Raw genomic sequence first — 21338 nt, forward strand, 5'->3', positions numbered from 1 at the left:
GTTTAACTTGGGTCAAACGTTTTGGGTAGCCTTCCACAAGCTTCCCACAATAAGTTGGGTGAATTTTGGCCCATTCCTCCTGACAGAGCTGGTGTAACTGAGTCAGGTTTGTAGGCCTCCTTGCTCGCACACGCTTTTTCAGTTCTGCCCACAAATGTTCAATAGGATTGAGGTCAGGGCTTTGTGATGGCCACTCCAATACCTTGACTGGTCCTCTGTAGCGTGGTCCTCTGTAGCTCAATTGGTAGAGCATGGCGCTTGTAACGTCAGGGTAGTGTGTTCGATCCCCGGGACCACCCATACGTAAAAATGTATGCACACATGACTGTAAGTCGCTTTGGATAAAAGCGTCTGCTAAATGGCTTATTATTATTATTATTATTATTATTATTATTATTATTATTATTATTATTCTGACATTTCACATTCTTAAAATAAAGTGTTGATCCTAACTGACCTAAGACAGGGAATTTTTACTAGGATTAAATGACAGGAATTGTGAAAAACTGAGTTTAAATGTATTTGGCTAAGGTGTATGTAAACTTCCGACTTCAACTGTATATTGACTTGGGCCCATAGGGAGTTCTCTGAGGGTAGATGGAGGTGGATGAGGACTGGCTGGTTAGATGGTATGAATGTCTAGGACGACCCATCGTACCGCTCAGTCACTCTTTCTTTCAGTCGGCGCTTCATTCTCTCTCTCCTCTTTCTCTCCATTCTAGTTCAGGTTTTGACTTGGTATGATGTCAAACTACTTTGGGTTTTAAATGAGAGAACTGAAACATTTCAATTGTTAACATGGTACCTTCTGTGAGTTTGATAATGAATGTAAAGTACTTTTGTTCATGTTTTGGTATTATCACCATGACTTAAATATGTGATCGTTTTTTTTTTTTAAACAACACATTTCAGTTTAGTGATGATGATGATGACCATGGTAATGTACATCTCTCTGTAATTTGTACATCACTCCATTTTGAAAACTGTTCAACTCAAATTCACTCCTGTCATTGCTGGAGTAACTGAATCCAAACAATGTCCCGGGATTACAAATTGACTCAAACGCTCGTGATTTGTGGCATTTCAACACTCCGGTCAAGAAATATATAAATCTATCAAAAATAGGATTGTCAATAAATATGACCTGGTACTGTCTAAACGTTAAGCTATAACCTGGTACTGTCTAAACGTTAAGCAATGTAATCTGTTTGCTGTTAAACGCACTTAAACCTGACTTTCCTTTTGGACCAAATTACAATCTGTTAGGCCGTATGACTAAAACCCTACTGGATTTAATGATGTCTAGGTAACTGATATTTACCAGTTGTCAATTTCACTGTGCCTTGCAATTCCTTTTTTTTAAGTAGTTAGTATAATGGGTTACTTTGTCAATCTTGATATAGGACCCTCCCCCCAGGCTGTGTCTCAATAGTGGGAGCTTGATATAGGACCCTCCCCCCAGGCTGTGTCTCAATAGTGTGAGCTTGCTTCCTTTCATTGTACCCTTTCCTCCAATGATCACTGATCTGGCAAGTGGAAGCAACATATGGTGAAAGCGTTTCCATACCTTTCACCTATCATGAAGGAAAGGAGATGAAGGAAGGAAGCCAGTATAGTGGATTGAGACATCTCCTATCTCTTACCATCTCCCATGCAGCCCCAGTCTCCTTTTCATTAGGCCCAATACTCTTAATATAACACTGAAAACGTGTCTGTCTGAAAAAAATCTAATTAAACAATGGATTTGGTACATCCAATTTGTATAGGGAGTAGGAACGACTCTGTCAGCCAAACAGCTATTAACTATGTCTGGGGCCGAAAGTTTTACCTGGTCAGGCCAAGTGGTCAGTAGAACAAACTCCAGGCTCCTTATGTCCACTACTACGGTGGCCCAGAGTGGACATCTATCTGTTTACAACCAGGGTTTGGGGTCAATTCAGGAAGTACACTGAAATTCCAATTATCTTCAATGCTTTTTTTAATGAGGAAAATGTGGAATTGGAATTTGATTTAACTCTCTGAATTGAAATGGAATTGACCCCAACCCTGTACATTATTACATACCGAGGAATGTTATAGTATTTCGGTTCAAAGTGCCAAGTTGAAGGTGTTTCCCATTACATCTCCATCCATTCATTACATCGATGTATCTCTAGCTTGCATTAGGTTTTTGATAAAAGCATCAGAACATAGCTACACATTTGCTGTGCTCATGTACTTGACATGTTGTTTTTGACGTTCTGTTCTGATTTAGGTTAGGTTGATCGTGGAAAGCAAGTACAGTAAGTTTAGGTTGACTCACTCACCGCTTTATTGTGCATATTTATTTGTAGCAGACAAGTTGTAGCCATTTTCTCTTCCATCATGTTTGAATTCTCTCCATGTCTTTCTAGAATGAGTCCCGGTCAGTTTCTGCTCATGCCAACTCCTTATGGAATTGTCATGGCAAAAAAATGTTTTGCTTGACAACTACATTGAGTTGGCAAGAGCAATAACAGATCCGGGAGCAGGCTAATCTCTTCCCAACAAGGATGGTCCTGTGAAGTATTGTATTTGGAAGTTACACCCTGCCCACTGGGCACACACTGGTTGAATCAACGTTGCTTCCACGTCATTTCAATGAAATTACCGTTGAACTAACTGGAAGAGACATTGAATTAACGCTTGTGCCCAGTGGGTGATCAGTTTGACCATAAGCGGTGTTTTCTGCTGTAGGGTGAAATTGCCCCTAGACGCTGATCTTGGATGAAACTTCACCCCGGAGCCGTGTTTTCTCATATTTCCTACCTGGAAAGTATTGGTGTGGATCACAATAATGGACGTGTGACCTGTTTTTAAAGATGTTCTACATGTTTTAGTGGGAAAGAAAAAGTGTTTCGTTTCTCTGTTTTCGTTGTTCCACCATGTTGTTTTCTCTCTATCTCAAAGTGATTTGATATCGACTTTGTCCAAACTCCTCTCACTTTGGGGCCATCACCTGGAATAAATAAAAAACTATCTTGCAGGTGATGATGATGATGCAAGCTGTTTGAGAACAATATGTGTTTGTATTTCTTTCTCTCTCAGATATTCGTATCTAAGATGATGTTTACATGTACCTATTCATCAGACCATTGTTTAGCCTACTTATGCACCCGAGCAGTTTTAGGTCTTTGAAAGGATGAAGCGGGTTTTGCGAAATGGCGGAAACTGAGGTTTTGTTTGAAACTGCTAGTTAGTCGGGTGAAGATAATAGCACAGAGAATGAGGGGAATGAGAGAAGTACAGTTGGATATTGCTATTGGACCTATGCTACTTGGGAAATCGGTTTAACGTCTCAAAGAAACTCTGGAATGTGTTGGAGGAAAGTGTTGAGTCGGTGAGAGTCACAAGAAGTGCTTTTATTAACACATGTTGTGTGTCTGCGGAGCAGAAGAAGCGTGTTTTAAGCCTCAAAAAGATATCGGAGTGGAATGTTTCCTGAATGGTTTTTTTAAAGCAGGGTGCCTATCAAGGGGGTTAAGTCTGGGGTGTCGCAAGAGGGCGGCAGGTAGCTTAGTGGTTAAGAGCGTTGTGCCAGTAACCGAAAGGTCGCTGGTTCTAATCCCCAAGCCGACAAGGTGAAAAATCTGTCGATGTGCCCTTGAGCAAGGCACTCAACCCTAATTGCTCCTGTAAGTAGCTCTGGATAAGAGCGTCTGCAAAATAACGTAAATGTAAGTAAAGGGCATGATATAACTGAAGACATACATGGCACCAGTTGAACTGGCTTCCAGTTGAAGCTCGCATCCGTTACAAGACCATGGTGCTTGCCTATTGAGCAGTGAGGGGAACGGCACCTCCGTACCTTCAGGCTCTGATCAGTCCCTACACCCAGGCGAGGGCATTGCGTTCATCCACCTCTGGCCTGCTGGCTCCCCTTCCTCTGCGGAAGCATAGTTCCCGCTCAGCCCAGTCAAAACTGTTCGCTGCTCTGGCACCCCAATGGTGGAACAAGCTCCCTCACGACGCCAGGACAGCGGAGTCACTCACCACCTTCCGGAGACATTTGAAACCCCACCTCTTTAAGGAATACCTGGGATAGGATAAAGTAATCCTTCTACCCCCCCCCCCCCCCCCCCCCCCCCCCCCCAAAATAAATAAATAATAATAATAATTGTAAACTGGTTAACCCACTGAATGCACCAATTTGTAAGTCGCTCTGGATAAGAGCGTCTGCTAAATGACTTAAATGTAAATGTAAATGCACCATTAACATTGGATGCCAACCGCCGTTAAACCCCATCGAAGAAGAGGAAGCGGTAGATCGTTGAAACATTGTACCTCCAATGAGTGGGAAAACTTGAGGATAAACGTATAGTTCCTATTTTTCTAGCATACCGTCCTCTAGTTTACTTCAATACAGAATACAGCTTTGAAAACATGCAGCAGGAGGAGGAGAGCAAACGTTTAATACCACAAGGTGGCGACAGTACATTATTATTGGTTGTAACCCATGACTGTTGCACTTAGAAAAAAAACATTGGGACAAGTAGCCTGCCATTATCACTTGTCGGTATCACAGTCGCAGATAACAGGTAATAAAGCAACGACAGTTATCAAATGCCACTTGACACAAACACTATTTTATCCTCTTGGGATTCCCTCTTATGACGTGATTGCCCATTCGGTTGATTGACATATAGCGCCGCCCACCGTGCCCAAATTCAAGTCATCCCAGTAATCAAAGCACGAAGTCAACAACAGTCTTGGAGCTCTGAGGTCTAGAAAGACTACAAACACTTTGTCAACTTTCATTGTCCTAAAGGCGGCGATGGATGCCATAAGGTCGGCTGGAAGAGCTATCATTCGAAGTCCAAGTGTGGCGAAAAGGTCTTGGAATGCGGGCAAACATAAAAGTAAGATTTGAAGTGAAAACTTCCTCTGTCTTCTTCACTCCCGTTCACACATCCATTGTAGTGAAGAAAATATTCGACAAAACATTGTTTTATTAGTGTAAACACAGCAAATTATTAACACATTTGCCAATTTTTTATGTGTGTAGGTCAAATGTCCATGCAATGCCGAACTTGTTATGATAGTGTGTTGGCTACTTAATAACACTTGTTACATCCGGTGCAGCATTTTACATCATCAATCATATCCATTGCATCATCAATCATGTCCATTGCATCTGTTTCATTAGTTCACTGACTAGGTTAGCCTACTGTTATCATAAGATGATTGGTGGCACAATTAGGCCTAATCAATTACGTAAAAACGAACATGTAGCCACCACGTTTCCTATCAAATTAACCAGGTTGCAATATAATCTTTTTTTTTTTTTTTTTTTGTGATGGTGATTTTGAATGAAGAATGTCCTCGGAGAGATAAGAACTGGCAGTGAAGGCTATCCACTAGCCTCAAGTCTTCCCATATGAGATCAGAGCCTGAAATGCAACACACCCTTGATAATAACCATATTCATCTCGCATGCAGTAATCTAACTGCATGTTTTGGTAACAGTACTCTATTATTTCCTATACTCTGTCAGCCTTATCCCTATATTGGGTACTCTTTACTGACACTGTTCACTATTACAGTAGCCCTAATGGAGGGGGAATGTTGCCTGTACATACTGTAAGTAGCCTACTTAAAAATCCACTTTCTAAAATAACAAAATGTCCATTGTGATACCAATGTTTAAATCAAGTCTTAGCCCTCTCTCGGTAGTTTGAATGTCTGCGTAGTGTAGCATTCTAAGCCCCTTTCCATTGGAATAGTCTCTCACCCAGTTTGGAATGCTGTCAATGGAATTGGAACACAACACAGTGGCTGTTCTGTACACTAATGTTCCAACTTCCCGGCACTGTGGGGCATAAAAAGGTCAGTTGGCCACCACCGTGTGTCAGCATCCCTCCCTATTCCCAACGTAGTGCATAGAGCCCTATGGGACCTGGTCAAAAGCAGTGCACTATATAGGGAATAGGGTGCCATGTGGGCTGCAGATTGTGTGTTAAATCTCACTTGATCCTGGGCGAGGGGGTGATTCAGCGGCGGCAGGGGAAACTAGAACTACTTATCTCTATAACCATGGTAACAGCTAATACAGGAGTGCTCCAGGTCAGTAAATCCACACAGTTTATCCATTATATTGACCAGGTACTCTAGTGGCCTCTCTAACAATGAAAATAATTGTCTTTAAAAAATGGAAGGCAGTCGGGAGAAGGCAAGATCAGGTGGGAGCATTCAGGTCTTCCCGCATATAAATACTTAGGCATTTGGATTGATATAGATTTGACGTTTCAAAACATACACTGTAGATCAAATAAAATTGTATTTGTCACATGCTCCGAATACAACAGGTGTAGACCTTTACAGTGAAATGCTTACTTACAAGCCCTTAACCAACAATGCAGTTTTTAAGAAAAAAAAGTGTTAAGTAAAAAATAAAATAATTAAAGAGCAGCAGTAAAAATAACAGTAGCGAGGCTATATACAGGGGGTACCGGTACAGAGCCAATGGGAAATAACAGTAGGGAGGCTATATACAGGGGGTACCGGTACAGAGTCAATGGGAAATAACAGTAGCGAGGCTATGAACAGGGGGTACCGGTACAGAGTCAATGGGAAATAACAGTAGGGAGGCTATATACAGGGGGGTACCGGTATAGAGTCAATGGGAAATAACAGTAGGGAGGCTATATACAGGGGGGTACCGGTACAGAGCCAATGGGAAATAACAGTAGCGAGGCTATATACAGGGGGTACCGGTACAGAGTCAATGGGAAATAACAGTAGGGAGGCTATATACAGGGGGGTACCGGTATAGAGTCAATGGGAAATAACAGTAGGGAGGCTATATACAGGGGGGTACCGGTACAGAGCCAATGGGAAATATCAGTAGCGAGGCTATATACAGGGGGTACCGGTACAGAGCCAATGGGAAATAACAGTAGCGAGGCTATATACAGGGGGTACCGGTACAGAGCCAATGTGTAATAACAGTAGCGAGGCTATATACAGGGGGTACCGGTACAGAGCCAATGGGAAATAACAGTAGAGAGGCTATATACAGGGGGGTACCGGTACAGAGTCAATGGGAAATAACAGTAGCGAGGCTATATACAGGGGGTACCGGTACAGAGTCAATGGGAAATAACAGTAGCGAGGCTATATACAGGGGGTACCGGTACAGAGTCAATGTGAAATAACAGTAGCGAGGCTATATACAGGGGGTACCGGTACAGAGCCAATGTGTAATAACAGTAGGGAGGCTATATACAGGGGGTACCGGTACAGAGTCAATGTGCGAGGACACAGGCTAGATGAGCTTGTTAAAAAGCTAAGATTTTAAAGTTGACTTTTTCCACAGAAACCGATGGTGCCTTTCTCTAAGCAGTAGGAAGCAGATTATTCAGTCAACCTTTTGATCTGTTCCTGATTATGGTGAAATAATTTTTATCAAAGTGCAGCTGCTACTACTCTTAACCCTTTGGATGCCGTCTACATGTACATTTTTACCACAGTGCCCTTTGTTTTGTTACAGGTGACAGTTTTGATACTCATCACTGCATCCTGTATCAAAAGGTTGGCTGGACTTCGCTAAAAAAACCCGTAGATCTCTACATTACTCCCTTTTCTGTTTACAAGCACCTGCTTCATAAACTTCCGTCTCATCTAACTTTGCTGTTGAAGCATAGACATGCCTGAGTTCACAGGATTGGTTAACGCTAGAGGTTCACAGGATTGGTTAACTCTAGAGGTTCCCAGGATTGGTTAACTCTAGAGGTTCACAGGATTGGTTAACTCTTGAGGTTCCGAGGTTCTCCACCGAGGAGGTAAATCTGCTTTTAGTTTTAAAGCACCGTATTGTTGGAATTCTAAATACATTTCATCGTACATTTACATTTTCGTCATTTAGCAGACACTCTTATCCAGAGGGACTTACAAATTGGTGCATTCACCTTATGATAGCCAGTGGGACAACCACTTTATAATTATAATTATTTTTATTTTTTGGGGGGTGGGGTAAGGGGGGGTAGAAGGATTACTTTATCCTATCCCAGGTATTCCTTAAAGAGGTGGGGTTTCAAATGTCTCCGGAAGGTGGTGAGTGACTCCGCTGTCCTGGCGTCGTGAGGGAGCTTGTTCCACCATTGGGGTGCCAGAGCAGCGAACAGTTTTGACTGGGCTGAGCGGGAACTGTGCTTCCGCAGAGGAAGGGGGGCCAGCAGGCCAGAGGTGGATGAACGCAATGCCCTCGTTTGGGTGTAGGGACTGATCAGAGCCTGAAGGTACGGAGGTGTTCTGGTGCCGTTCAGGCAGTTTAGAGGATTGATTGGGGACTTATTGGTGGAGGAATTGAACTGTTTTTCTGGGTGATTTGTGATGTTTTACTTGTGCTCTCCATGACTATGTTTTTATATTTTAATATGTGTATATACAGTATATGTACAGTGAGGGGAAAAAAGTATTTGATCCCCTGCTGATTTTGTACGTTTGCCCACTGACAAAGACATGATCAGTCTATAATTTTAATGGTAGGTTTATTTGAACAGTGAGAGACAGAATAACAACAACAAAAATCCAGAAAAAAGCATTAATTTTTTTTAAATAAATTGATTTGCATTTTAATGAGGGAAATAAGTATTTGACCCCCTCTCAATCAGAAAGATTTCTGGCTCCCAGGTGTCTTTTATTCAGGTAACGAGCTGAGATTAGGAGCACAATCTTAAAGGGAGTGCTCCTAATCTCAGTTTGTTACCTGTATAAAAGACACCTGTCCACAGAAGCAATCAATCAATCAGATTCCAAACTCTCCACCATGGCCAAGACCAAAGAGCTCTCCAAGGATGTCAGGGACAAGATTGTAGACCTACACAAGGCTGGAATGGGCTACAAGACCTTCGCCAAGCAGCTTGGTGAGAAGGGGACAACAGTTGGTGCGATTATTCGCAAATGGAAGAAACACAAAATAACTGTCAATCTCCCTCGGCCTGGGGCTCCATGCAAGATCTCACCTCGTGGAGTTGCAATGATCATGAGAACGGTGAGGAATCAGCCCAGAACTACACAGGAGGATCTTGTCAATGATCTCAAGGCAGCTGGGACCTTAGTCACCAAGAAAACAATTGGTAACACACTACGCCGTGAAGGACTGAAATCCTGCAGCGCCCGCAAGGTCCCCCTGCTCAAGAAAGCACATATACAGGGCTGTCTGAAGTTTGCCAATGAACATCTGAATGATTCAGAGGAGAACTGGGTGAAAGTGTTGTGGTCAGATGAGACCAAAATGGAGCTCTTTGGCATCAACTCAACTCGCCGTGTTTGGAGGAGGAGGAATGCTGCCTATGACCCCAAGAACACCATCCCCACCGTCAAACATGGAGGTGGAAACATTATGCTTTGGGGGTGTTTTTCTGCTAAGGGGACAGGACAACTTCACCGCATCAAAGGGACGATGGACAGGGCCATGTACCGTCAAATCTTGGGTGAGAACCTCCTTCCCTCAGCCAGGGCATTGAAAATGGGTTGTGGATGGGTATTCCAGCATGACAATGACCCAAAACACACGGCCAAGGCAACAAAGGAGTGGCTCAAGAAGAAGCACATTAAGGTCCTGGAGTGGCCTAGCCAGTCTCCAGACTTTAATCCCATAGAAAATCTGTGGAGGGAGCTGAAGGTTCGAGTTGCCAAACGTCAGCCTCGAAACCTTAATGACTTGGAGAAGATCTGCAAAGAGGAGTGGAACAAAATCCCTCCTGAGATGTGTGCAAACCTGGTGGCCAACTACAAGAAACGTCTGACCTCTGATTGCCAACAAGGGTTTTGCCACCAAGTACTAAGTCATGTTTTGCAGAGGGGGTCAAATACTTATTTCGGTCATTAAAATGCAAATCAATTTATAAAATGTTTTACATGCGTTTTTCTGGATTTTTTGTTGTTTTTCTGTCTCTCACTGTTCAAATAAACCTACCATTAAAAGTATAGACTGATCATGTCTTTGTCAGTGGGCAAACGTACAAAATTAGCAGGGGATCAAATACTTTTTTCCCTCACTGTATGTGTTATTTCATAGTTTTGATGTCTTCACTATTATTCTACAATATAGTAAAAATAAAGAAACCCTTGAATGAGACAGTCCAAACTTTTGACTGTTCTGTATGGTAGAGGGGTATGTAATGTTGATTTAACTGTGATGTATGGTAGAGGGGTAGGTAAAGTTGATTTAGAGCTATTGGCAATGAGTCTCTCTAAGTAGGCTTTCTGAGTGTTAAGGTTAGTCTTTGTCTGAATCTGTTCTCCAGGTTAGGGCAAAATCCTCAGTCAAATCCTCGTATCCTGCAGGATTGGCCACTGTCAGGCATGTAGACTGGGGGCAACTTCCTCCTTTGGATAGATGTTGCCCTCAAGGCACAGATATAATCTGTTTACCGTTTCCCATAATCCTAATCTCAACCAGGGGAGAAAATGCCAAAGTGACCTTAGATTAAACTTCTGTTATTCATTTTTCTCTGTAACACACCTCACCCTCCCTTTCCTCTTGTCCCTTGTCAAAACAGATGGCTTTTGGGTTAGAGAGGGTTTTTAGAAATGGTTTGAGGTAAAGCCACCTTGGCAGACTTTTCCACATCCTCTGGTGTACAGACCATTGGGCAATATTGCTCCATTTTGAGGCCACATCACTTCATATCACCAACAGTATCGTTTGTCCTCTTCTTCATATCACCAACAGTATCGTTTGTCCTCTTCTTCATATTACCAACAGTATCGTTTGTCCTCTTCTTCATATCACCAACAGTATCGTTTGTCCTCTTCTTCATATTACCAACAGTATCGTTTGTCCTCTTCTTCATATTACCAAGAGTATCGTTTGTCCTCTTCTTCATATCACCAACAGTATCGTTTGTCCTCTTCTTCATATCACCAACAGTATCGTTTGTCCTCTTCTTCATATCACCAACAGTTTCGTTTGTCCTCTTCTTCATATCACCAACAGTATCGTTTGTCCTCTTCTTCATATCACCAACAGTATCGTTTGTCCTCTTCTTCATATTACCAACAGTATCGTTTGTCCTCTTCTTCATATTACCAACAGTATCGTTTGTCCTCTTCTTCATATCACCAACAGTATCGTTTGTCCTCTTCTTCATATTACCAACAGTATCGTTTGTCCTCTTCTTCATATTACCAACAGTATCGTTTGTCCTCTTCTTCATATCACCAACAGTATCGTTTGTCCTCTTTCCCATGACCTCTTATTCTGTAACAACACTACAAGGCTCTGCCTTATTCCAATAGTACATACCATAGAATTAAAAACTAGAAAACAAATTAGTCATTTAATAGGATCTCGTTGGTACGTAGAGTTCTGTGAATTCAATCATATTTGTTCAGTCACTCCTATGGTATGTATACCTAGTTATGTGAAATCCATTTTGTTCTAACCCCCATTCCTATAGTATGGGTTGATTTCATTTTGTTGGTGATATTTTATAAAAAAATAAACAACATACAAATGACAAACAGACGCACACAAACATCCACAGCATCACTCTCTGCCACATGGCATCAAAGTGCACCATTTCATTTCTCTCAGTCGTCCACGCACTGTCAACATTTAAGATAATAAAGTATTTGACCTTTCCATTGTGTTAACGATGGAGGATTGGTTGATTTCCAGTTTAAGTATACATTTTTTCAAGATTGACGAGGAAAGGTCCGACCCATTGGGTATCTCACTGTACCCTCATGCCATGTCTTGAAATATGCAGACAGACGGATTAAAAGTAAATTTACATTGTAATAATTCTGACAGCCAACTTTCTAGCTCCGCCCATAACTTTTGGACATTACAACATTCCCAGAAGGCATGGATTGAGTCATTGTTAGTTTTACACTTAAGACATGACTCTGCCGTTGTGCTGTAGAATTTGTGAATTTTGTGTAATAAATTCTATACATTAGTTTATACTTGATTCGGTGTACATTTTCGTTGACTGTAGTTAGTTCCAACATTCCCTCCATCTTGTGCCAATATCAGTTATTTTGAAGTCTTGGTTCCAATAGTTTATATATTTTTCTAAGATATTGTCAGTTGGATCGGCGCTCGGCTCTCTGCAAGGTTTTGTATATTTTTTCCCTATCATATGAACATCCTTTTCTGACTCAAATAAGATTCCCTCAAGGTTGCTCTGATGCCCATAAGATTTCTAATGAACATTTCTTGATATGAAACTTTTTTAATTGCATGTGTTTGAAAATACCTACTTTGGTCATTACAAAATTGCTTTTAATTATTTCATGGAAATAAATGTATTTCCTGTTGCCAAGTCATTTATGGTGTCTATGCCTTTTAGTTTTCCATGTGGACCAATTTATCGATGAATCCAAGGATTGTTCCATAGGGTTGTGTTTCTAGGGAGTGATATTGGTTCTTGTAGATTACGTTTCATTTTCTTCCATATTGTTATAGTGTTCTTAACTATGAAGTTGTTAATAATGTTAGCTTCATCCTTAGAAAATAGACACGTGAAAAGATTCTGGGGATGAGCATGTGCATCTTCAATATATACCCATTGTTCCTCTTTAGTGCATTTAACAATATGTCACAAGTAAAAGCCTTGGGTGGCGAGTTGATACAATTCCAAGTCTGGAAGGTTAAAACCACCCTCTGATTTAGGAAGATGTAAAACTTTCCTTTTTATTCTGAGTTTTATTTGCCCATATAAAGTCTGTTATGACCGGGAATACTTTTGTAAAGAATGTCTTCGGTGGGGTAATTGGTATTACTGAGAATAAATATTAAAACATTCAGAGCCATGCCATTCTGAAGAGGCTTATTCTCCCTGGAAGATTGTTCCACTTAATTAGATCTGCTTTCATATTGTTGAGTAATGGGATAAAATTATCTTTGTTGTTTGTTTTCACTTATTAAGCATCCTAAGTATTTAATATTTCTTGTGGTCCACTTAAACCATTGCTGTAGAGTTATTATTTTGCCTATTGACTTTTATTATTTTTCCACGTAAATCTTATTTCCTGAGTATTCTGAAAATATTTTTATCAAGGGGGGCATTGAGTTTTCAATATTGGTCAGGGATGTCAGGAGATCATCTGGAAATAAGTTTAGTTTATATTAATGTTTACCAATACTGATACCGTTACGTTTGGGTCCTGTTTAATTCTTTTTGCAAGCGGTTCCCATGGTTCCAGTGCAAACAGGAGAGGGGAGATGGGACATCCCTGTCTTGTGCCCCTTTCTATAGCAAATTCATCAGATAATGTATTATTTGTGTACATTTTGGCTTTAGGACATGTATACAATATCTTTATTACATGTATTATTTCAGCTGGAAAGTTGAAAGCTTCCAAAGTTTTAAATAGAAAAGGCCGGTCAAGATGGCCTAAAGCCTTTTTGGCATCAACAGACATGATTGATAAATATATATCTATGTTTTTTTGCGTATTGTACTAAACATGTTATTGTATTTGTTTGTGTCTATTTTTTTATAAAACCCTGTTTTGATTGATATGTATCCTCTGTCGCTCAATTGGTAGAGCATGGCGCTTGTAACACCAGGGTAGTGGGTTCGATCCCCGGGACCACCCATATGTAAAAATGTATGCACACTTGACTTTAAGTCGCTTTGGATAAAAGCGTCTGCTAAATGGCATAATAATAATAATAATAATAATAATAATAATAATAATAATAATAATAATATTATTATTATGGTAAGACTTTTGCCATTCTATTGCTTTTGAGCTTTGTTATTGTTTTGTCATGATTGTTATTAAATGTATGGGTCTGTAATCAGCAGGGGACTCCAGATTTCCCTGGTTTTAATATAACTGAAATATCTGTTTGATACGTGGAACTAGGAAGCACTGAATTGAGTGGCATAAGGGCACTACTTTGTCACAAAATGTTAAATACAATTCTATGGGAAAGCCGTCCATCACTGGTGCTTTTCTCCTTGCAAATGTTTTAACAGATTTTTATATTTATTATTGGGTGACCTTTTTAGTGATTTTATTTTTTGTCTGCTGATAATTGTTTCAGTTGAAGTCTAAGAAGGCTGTATGATCAGTCTAACTGTTGTTTAATTCAGATTTCTATAGATTTTCATAGCTTTTAAAATGGTAATTAATTGCGTTGTTTCTAGTTAACACATTTTGTATCTTTTATCTTTTAAAATTATAACTGGTTTGGAGTGGATATGTTTTGTGAGGGCTGTAAGATATTTACCAGGTTTGTTTGCAATTAAATAGTATGCTTTATTTGAGTTTAACCTGTAGTTGTTGGCTCTCTTCAAAAAGAAAATATCGTATTCCTGCTTAAGTTCAGAAATTGTATTTTCTTTATCTTTCCTCTGTCTACATTTGTAATGGTAAAGGGTTAGATTTTTTTCCATTTATGTATTTAGTAAATGTCAAGTCCTGAAGATACACTCTGTTCATTCTCCATATTCTGTCGCTAAGTGTATTTTCTGATGGTGTAATTAAGCATGATACCGGAGAATGATCCGATATCACTGTCATGGAGTTTTGAACCCAGTAAATTGTTTAGAGCATTTTTGGAATAGTCAATTCTTGAATAGCTTTTCTTACTTTGAGAAAAAAAAAAGTAGTCTTTTGTACATTTTACATTTTAGTCATTTAGCAGACGCTCTTATCCAGAGCGACTTACAGTTAGTGAGTGCATACATTATTTTATTTTTCATACTGGCCCCCCGTGGGAATTGAACCCACAACCCTGGCGTTGCAAACGCCATGCTCTACCAACTGAGCTACATCCCTGCCGGCCATTCCCTCCCCTACCCTGGGCCAATTATGCGCCGCCCCATGGGTCTCCCGGTCGCGGCCGGCTACGACAGAGCCTGGATTGTAGTTGGGAATAATAATCTTCAGGTGTTCTGTAAAATTATTTGTAAAGATAATTAGCCTTTTTTTGTTACGTCTGTCAATCTACGACTGTATGATATAGGTCACCTGCTAAAATAAAAAGTCCTGTATGGATTTGATCTAATAACTTGAATTCAATCTAAAAACACCAGATTTGCCCCTGGTGGGATATACAATTAAATCAATGTGCATTTTTCACGATGTAAGGTACAATTCAACATTAGAAAACGGCCTTTGTGGTCCTTGTGCTGCGAGTTCAGTAATACTGTTTTTCCTCATTCCTATAGAACGTGTTTACTTCTGTGAATTCAATAATACTGTTTTTTTATATATTCCTATAGATGTAGGATTTAGTTGACTGAGTTCTGAGAATGTACTATTATTGTTTGTTCAGTCATGGATTCTGATAGGCTGTTTTGTCTTAAAAGAGGGCTCTGATTAGCTGTTGTGTGTTGATAGAGGGGTCTGATGCTGTGCGGTTTCCTGTTGTTGTGGCAATGTTTGTTTACCTTTAGAAGACCGCCCTGCTTATCTTTTGTGTGTGTGTCACTGTGGTCTAATCTATAGTTCCAACTTCCATTCAGAAACCTCACGTGAACTTGAATCCTCACAGGTCTTCTAAAAAGCAGTGTTTTCATTGGACGTTAGCCCAGTCAGATAGTCAGCCCCTAGATAACATAGGCTTTACAGTGCATTCGGAAAGTATTCAGACCTCTTCACGTTTTCACATTTGTTACGTTATGGCCTTATTCTAAAATTGATTAAATAAAAACATGTCCACATCTATCTACCTGCAATACCCCATAATGGCAAAGAGAGAACAGGTTTTTAGAAATGTATTAAAAATATAAACTTATTTACATAAGTATTCAGACCCTTTTGCTATGAGACTCGAAATTGAGCTCAGGTGCATCCTGTTTCCATTGATCATCCTTGATGTTTCTACAACTTGATTGGAGTCCACCTGTGGTAAAGGCAATTGATTTGACATGATTTGGTAATGCACACACCTGTCTATATAAGGTCCCACAGTTGATAGTGCATGTCAGAGAAAAAACCAAGCCATGAAGTCGAAGGAATTGTCCGTAGAGCTCCGAGACAGGATTTTGTTGACGCACATATCTGGGGAAGGGTACCAAAACATTTCTGCAGCATTGAAGGTCCCCAGGAACACAGTGGCCTCCATCATTCTTAAAAGGAAGAAGTTTGGAACCACAGTACAACGACACTAAGCACACAGCCAAGACAACGCAGGAGTGGCTTCAGGACAAGTCTCAATGTCCTGGAGTGGCCCAGCCAGAGCCCGGACTTGAACCACATCGAACATCTCTGGAGAGACCTGAACATAGCTGTGCAGCGACGCTCCCCATCCAACCTGACAGAGCTTGAGAGGATCTGCAGAGAAGAATGGGAGAAACTCCACAAATACAGGTGTGCCAAGCTTGTAGCGTCATACCCAAGAATACTCAAGGCTGTAATCACTGCCAAAGGTGCGTCAATAAAGTACTGAGTAAAGGGTCTGAATATTTATGTAAATGTAATATATATATATATATACAGTGGGGGAAAAAAGTATTTAGTCAGCCACCAATTGTGCAAGTTCTCCCACTTAAAAAGATGAGAGAGGCCTGTAATTTTCATCATAGGTACACGTCAACTATGACAGACAAAATGAGAAAAAAAAATCCAGAAAATCACATTGTAGGATTTTTAATGAATTTATTTGCAAATTATGGTGGAAAATAAGTATTTGGTCAATAACAAAAGTTTCTCAATAATTTGTTATATACCCTTTGTTGGCAATGACACAGGTCAAACGTTTTCTGTAAGTATTCACAAGGTTTTCACACACTGTTGCTGGTATTTTGGCCCATTCCTCCATGCAGATCTCCTCTAGAGCAGTGATGTTTTGGGGCTGTCGCTGGGCAACACAGACTTTCAACTCCCTCCAAAGATTTTCTATGGGGTTGAGATCTGGAGACTGGCTAGGCCACTCCAGGACCTTGAAATGCTTCTTACGAAGCCACTCCTTCGTTGCCCGGGCAGTGTGTTTGGGATCATTGTCATGCTGAAAGACCCAGCCACGTTTCATCTTCAATGCCCTTGCTGATGGAAGGAGGTTTTCACTCAAAATCTCACGAGACATGGCCCCATTCATTCTTTCCCTTACACGGATCAGTCGTCCTGGTCCCTTTGCAGAAAAACAGCCCCAAAGCATTTCCACCCCCATGCTTCACAGTAGGTATGGTGTTCTTTGGATGCAACTCAGCATTCTTTGTCCTCCAAACACGACAAGTTTAGTTTTTACCAAAAAGTTATATTTTGGTTTCATCTGACCATATGACATTCTCCCAATCCTCTTCTGGATCATCCAAATGCACTCTAGCAAACTTCAGACGGGCCTGGACATGTACTGGCTTAAGCAGGGGGACACGTCTTGCACTGCAGGATTTGAGTCCCTGGCGGCGTAGTGTGTTACTGATGGTAGGCTTTGTTACTTTGGTCCCAGCTCTCTGCAGGTCATTCACTAGGTCCCCCCGTGTGGTTCTGGGATTTTTGCTCACCGTTCTTGTGATCATTTTGACCCCACGGGGTGAGATCTTGCGTGGAGCCCCAGATCGAGGGAGATTATCAGTGGTCTTGTATGTCTTCCATTTCATAATAATTGCTCCCACAGTTGATTTCTTCAAACCAAGCTGCTTACCTATTGCAGATTCAGTCTTCCCAGCCTGGTGCAGGTCTACAATTTTGTTTCTGGTGTCCTTTGACAGCTCTTTGGTCTTGGCCATAGTGGAGTTTGGAGTGTGACTGTTTGAGGTTGTGGACAGGTGTCTTTTATACTGATAACAAGTTCAAACAGGTGCCATTAATACAGGTAACGAGTGGAGGACAGAGGAGCCTCTTAAAGAATAAGTTACAGGTCTGTGAGAGCCAGAAATCTTGCTTGTTTGTAGGTGACCAAATACTTATTTTCCACAATAATTTGCAAATAAATTCATTAAAAATCCTACAATGTGATTTTCTGGATTTTTTTTTCCTCAATTTGTCTGTCATAGTTGACGTGTAGCTATGATGAAAATTACAGGCCTCTCTCATCTTTTTAAGTGGGAGAACTTGCACAGTTGGTGGCTGACTAAATACTTTTTTTCCCCACTGTATATATATATATATATATATATATATATATATATATATATATATATATATATATATATATATATATATATATATATATATATATATTATTTATTTATTTATTTTTCTTATAAATTTGATAGAATTTCTCAACCTGTTTTTGCTTTGTCATTATGGGGTATTGTGTGTAGATTGGGGGGGGGGGGGGAAACAATTTAATCCATTTTTAGAATAAGGCTGTAACATAACAAAATGTGGAGAAAGTCAAGGAATTTGAATACTTTCCGAATGCACTGTATGCCTTAGGGATGGGTAATTTCGATGGAGGTGGGGGCCACAGAAAACCGGAACTCATCATGAGGGGCCGCAGTGGCTCGGGGTCTGCGTAGCCACATCCATGCCCCCCCCCTTCAGACACACAAAAGATAAGGAATGAGAAAATGGCCTTCAAGAGTTAATATTACTCACTGTCCCCCTGTTTGGCTTTCAGAAGTAGGATGAAGTTACTTAGACACTGGGTCAGATTTGCGCCTTCAGTTTTACGGTTAAGGTTTAATTTGCCTGGCTACCCATCCATTGGCTCCAGCCAATTTGTAACGGTTTTGACTTGAGGTTATTGTTTGTAGGGGTGCCAGGTAGTTTGTGCCTACCAGAGAAAATATAGATTTCTCCTTTTTGCTTGTGTGGGAATGAGTCCCGCAGCTGATGCTGTCTATTTAATAGGGAATTAAAAGGCAAGCGTCCTATTGGCAGGAGAAGCACTGAGACGGTTCAGACAAATTCAGGGCCGTCACAAATTGCCACGCCCGTTTCTTCTCCGTGACGATAGATGGAGCAGTAGGCTAGAAGTCGTCAGGTTTTCATAGCTGGTCCGGGATCTGTGACGATGGATAACTTACCCCATCTTATCTGGAAAGATGCGTCTCTTTCTCTTATCATGTCAAGGTTCAAGGTTCAACACTTTGTTTTTTTGTTTTTTGTCCTCCTTTCTCCCCCTCAATCGTTTGCCCTCTTTTACAGGTCAGCTATAGGTTAGTTCTGACTAAAAGTATTTATTCTGAACAAAAATATAAACACTATGTAAAGTGTTGGACCCATGTTTCATGAGCTGAAATTAAAAAATCCCAGAATTGTTCCATACGCACAAAAAGCTTATTTCTCTCAAATGTTGTGCCCAAATGTGTTTACATCCCTGTTAGTGAGCATGCCAGGTGTGGCATATCAAGAAGATGATTAAACAGCATGATCATTACACGTGCACATTGTGCTGGGGACAATAAAAGGCCACTCTAAAATGTGCAGTTTTGTCACACAACACAATGCCTGCCACACAGGGTTTTTGAAACCGTTTCAGATGGAAACCAGCTTATTTACCTTTTACGGGACTTTGTTTTGAATATCATAAACTCCACAAATTCATGACAGACCAATACTGACGCAACAGAAAACACTATTTCAGAAGCAGACAGACAGATGTAGCCACCTGTATCCAACTTATACATAATATTGACCCTGTTCTCAAACATGATTGAATATAATCGCTGAACTTTGACCCACCTAGCTGCTTGGGAACTGGACGGATACAGAACAACCTGGAGGTCATGACCTTCTACTTATAACCCCATAGAGGATTTATCTCTGTTTGACTGCCTATTCTTTACCGTCTTATAACCTCTGAACTCACTCCATGCCTCTCTCTCTCTTTCTCACTCCCTACCTCTCTCTCTTTCTCACTCCCTACCTCTCTCTCTTTCTCACTCCCTACCCCTCTCTCTCTTTCTCACTCCCTACCCCTCTCTCTCTCTCTCTCTCTCTCTCTTTCTCACTCCCTACCTCTCTCTCTTTCTCACTCCCTACCTCTCTCTCTTTCTCACTCCCTACCCCTCTCTCTCTTTCTCACTCCCTACCCCTCTCTCTCTCTCTCTCTTTCTCACTCCCTACCTCTCTCTCTTTCTCACTCCCTACCCCTCTCTCTCTTTCTCACTCCCTACCCCTCTCTCTCTTTCTCACTCCCTACCCCTCTCTCTCTCTCTCTTTCTCACTCCCTACCTCTCTCTCTTTCTCACTCCCTACCCCTCTCTCTCTTTCTCACTCCCTACCCCTCTCTCTCTTTCTCACTCCCTGCCTCTCTCTCTTTCTCACTCCCTACCCCTCTCTCTCTCTCTCTCTCCCTACCTCTCTCTCTTTCTCACTCCCTACCTCTCTCTCTTTCTCACTCCCTACCCCTCTCTCTCTTTCTCACTCCCTACCTCGCTCTCTTTCTCACTCCCTGCCTCGCTATCTCTCTCACTCCCTACCTCTCTCTCTCTCTCTCTCTCTCTCTCTCTCTCACTCCCTACCTCTCTCTCTCTCTCACTCCCTACCTCTCTCTCACTCCCTACCTCTCTCTCACTCCCTACCTCTCTCTCTCTCACTCCCTACCTCTCTCTCTCTCACTCCCTACCTCTCTCTCACTCCCTACCTCTCTCTCTCTCACTCCCTACCTCTCTCTCTCTCACTCCCTACCTCTCTCTCACTCCCTACCTCTCTCTCTCTCACTCCCTACCTCTCTCTCTCACTCCCTACCTCTCTCTCACTCCCTACCTCTCTCTCACTCCCTACCTCTCTCTCTCACTCCCTACCTCTCTCTCTCACTCCCTACCTCTCTCTCTCACTCCCTACCTCTCTCTCTCACTCCCTACCTCTCTCTCTCACTCCCTACCTCTCTCTCACTCCCTACCTCTCTCTCTCTCACTCCCTACCTCTCTCTCTCTCACTCCCTACCTCTCTCTCTCTCTCCCTACCTCTCTCTCTCACTCCCTACCTCTCTCTCACTCCATACCTCTCTCTCTCTCACTCCCTACCTCTCTCTCTCTCACTCCCTACCTCTCTCTCTCTCACTCCCTACCTCTCTCTCTCACTCCCTACCTCTCTCTCACTCCCTACCTCTCTCTCTCTCTCTCTCTCCCTACCTCTCTCTCTCACTCCCTACCTCTCTCTCTCTCACTCCCTACCTCTCTCTCTCACTCCCTACCTCTCTCTCTCTCACTCCCTACCTCTCTCTCTCTCTCCCTACCTCTCTCTCTTTCTCCAGAACTTCCTGAGAACTGGACAGACATGACGGAGACTGTTGTAGATGGCATGACCTTTAACCTCCGTCACCTAGGCATGACCCTGGTGGATCAGCCCAAAGGAGAGGACCTATCAGCAGCTGCTGTCAAGAGGATTGTTGCCATGGTGAGCTGTGATGTCATACAGGAAGTAGGAGAGACTGGAAATTCAAAGGACAGGAAGTTCCTAAGCACATGATGTAGATTATGATTATTTCTGGAGTGGCTCTTGATTGCTTCTGCTCT

The 21338-nt window shown here is 41.6% G+C and overlaps 1 protein-coding gene across 1 annotated transcript in view; it reads left to right on the forward strand.

Moving 5' to 3' along the window:
- The first annotated feature begins 4709 nt into the window (after nucleotides 1-4709).
- The window catches only part of LOC311117975 (low density lipoprotein receptor adapter protein 1-A-like), a 28612-nt gene continuing 11983 nt past the window's right edge, over nucleotides 4710-21338 (forward strand). The window contains exons 1-2 of the mRNA XM_084192860.1: nucleotides 4710-4877; nucleotides 21077-21219. Coding sequence (XP_084048986.1) covers nucleotides 4793-4877; nucleotides 21077-21219 — 228 coding nt within the window. The 5' untranslated portion in view covers nucleotides 4710-4792. The remainder of the gene's footprint in view (nucleotides 4878-21076; nucleotides 21220-21338) is intronic.

The sequence above is a fragment of the Coregonus lavaretus genome (genome assembly GCF_964263955.1).
Source record: "Coregonus lavaretus genome assembly, contig: HAP1_SCAFFOLD_589, whole genome shotgun sequence".
NCBI classification, from domain to species: Eukaryota; Metazoa; Chordata; class Actinopteri; order Salmoniformes; family Salmonidae; genus Coregonus; species Coregonus lavaretus.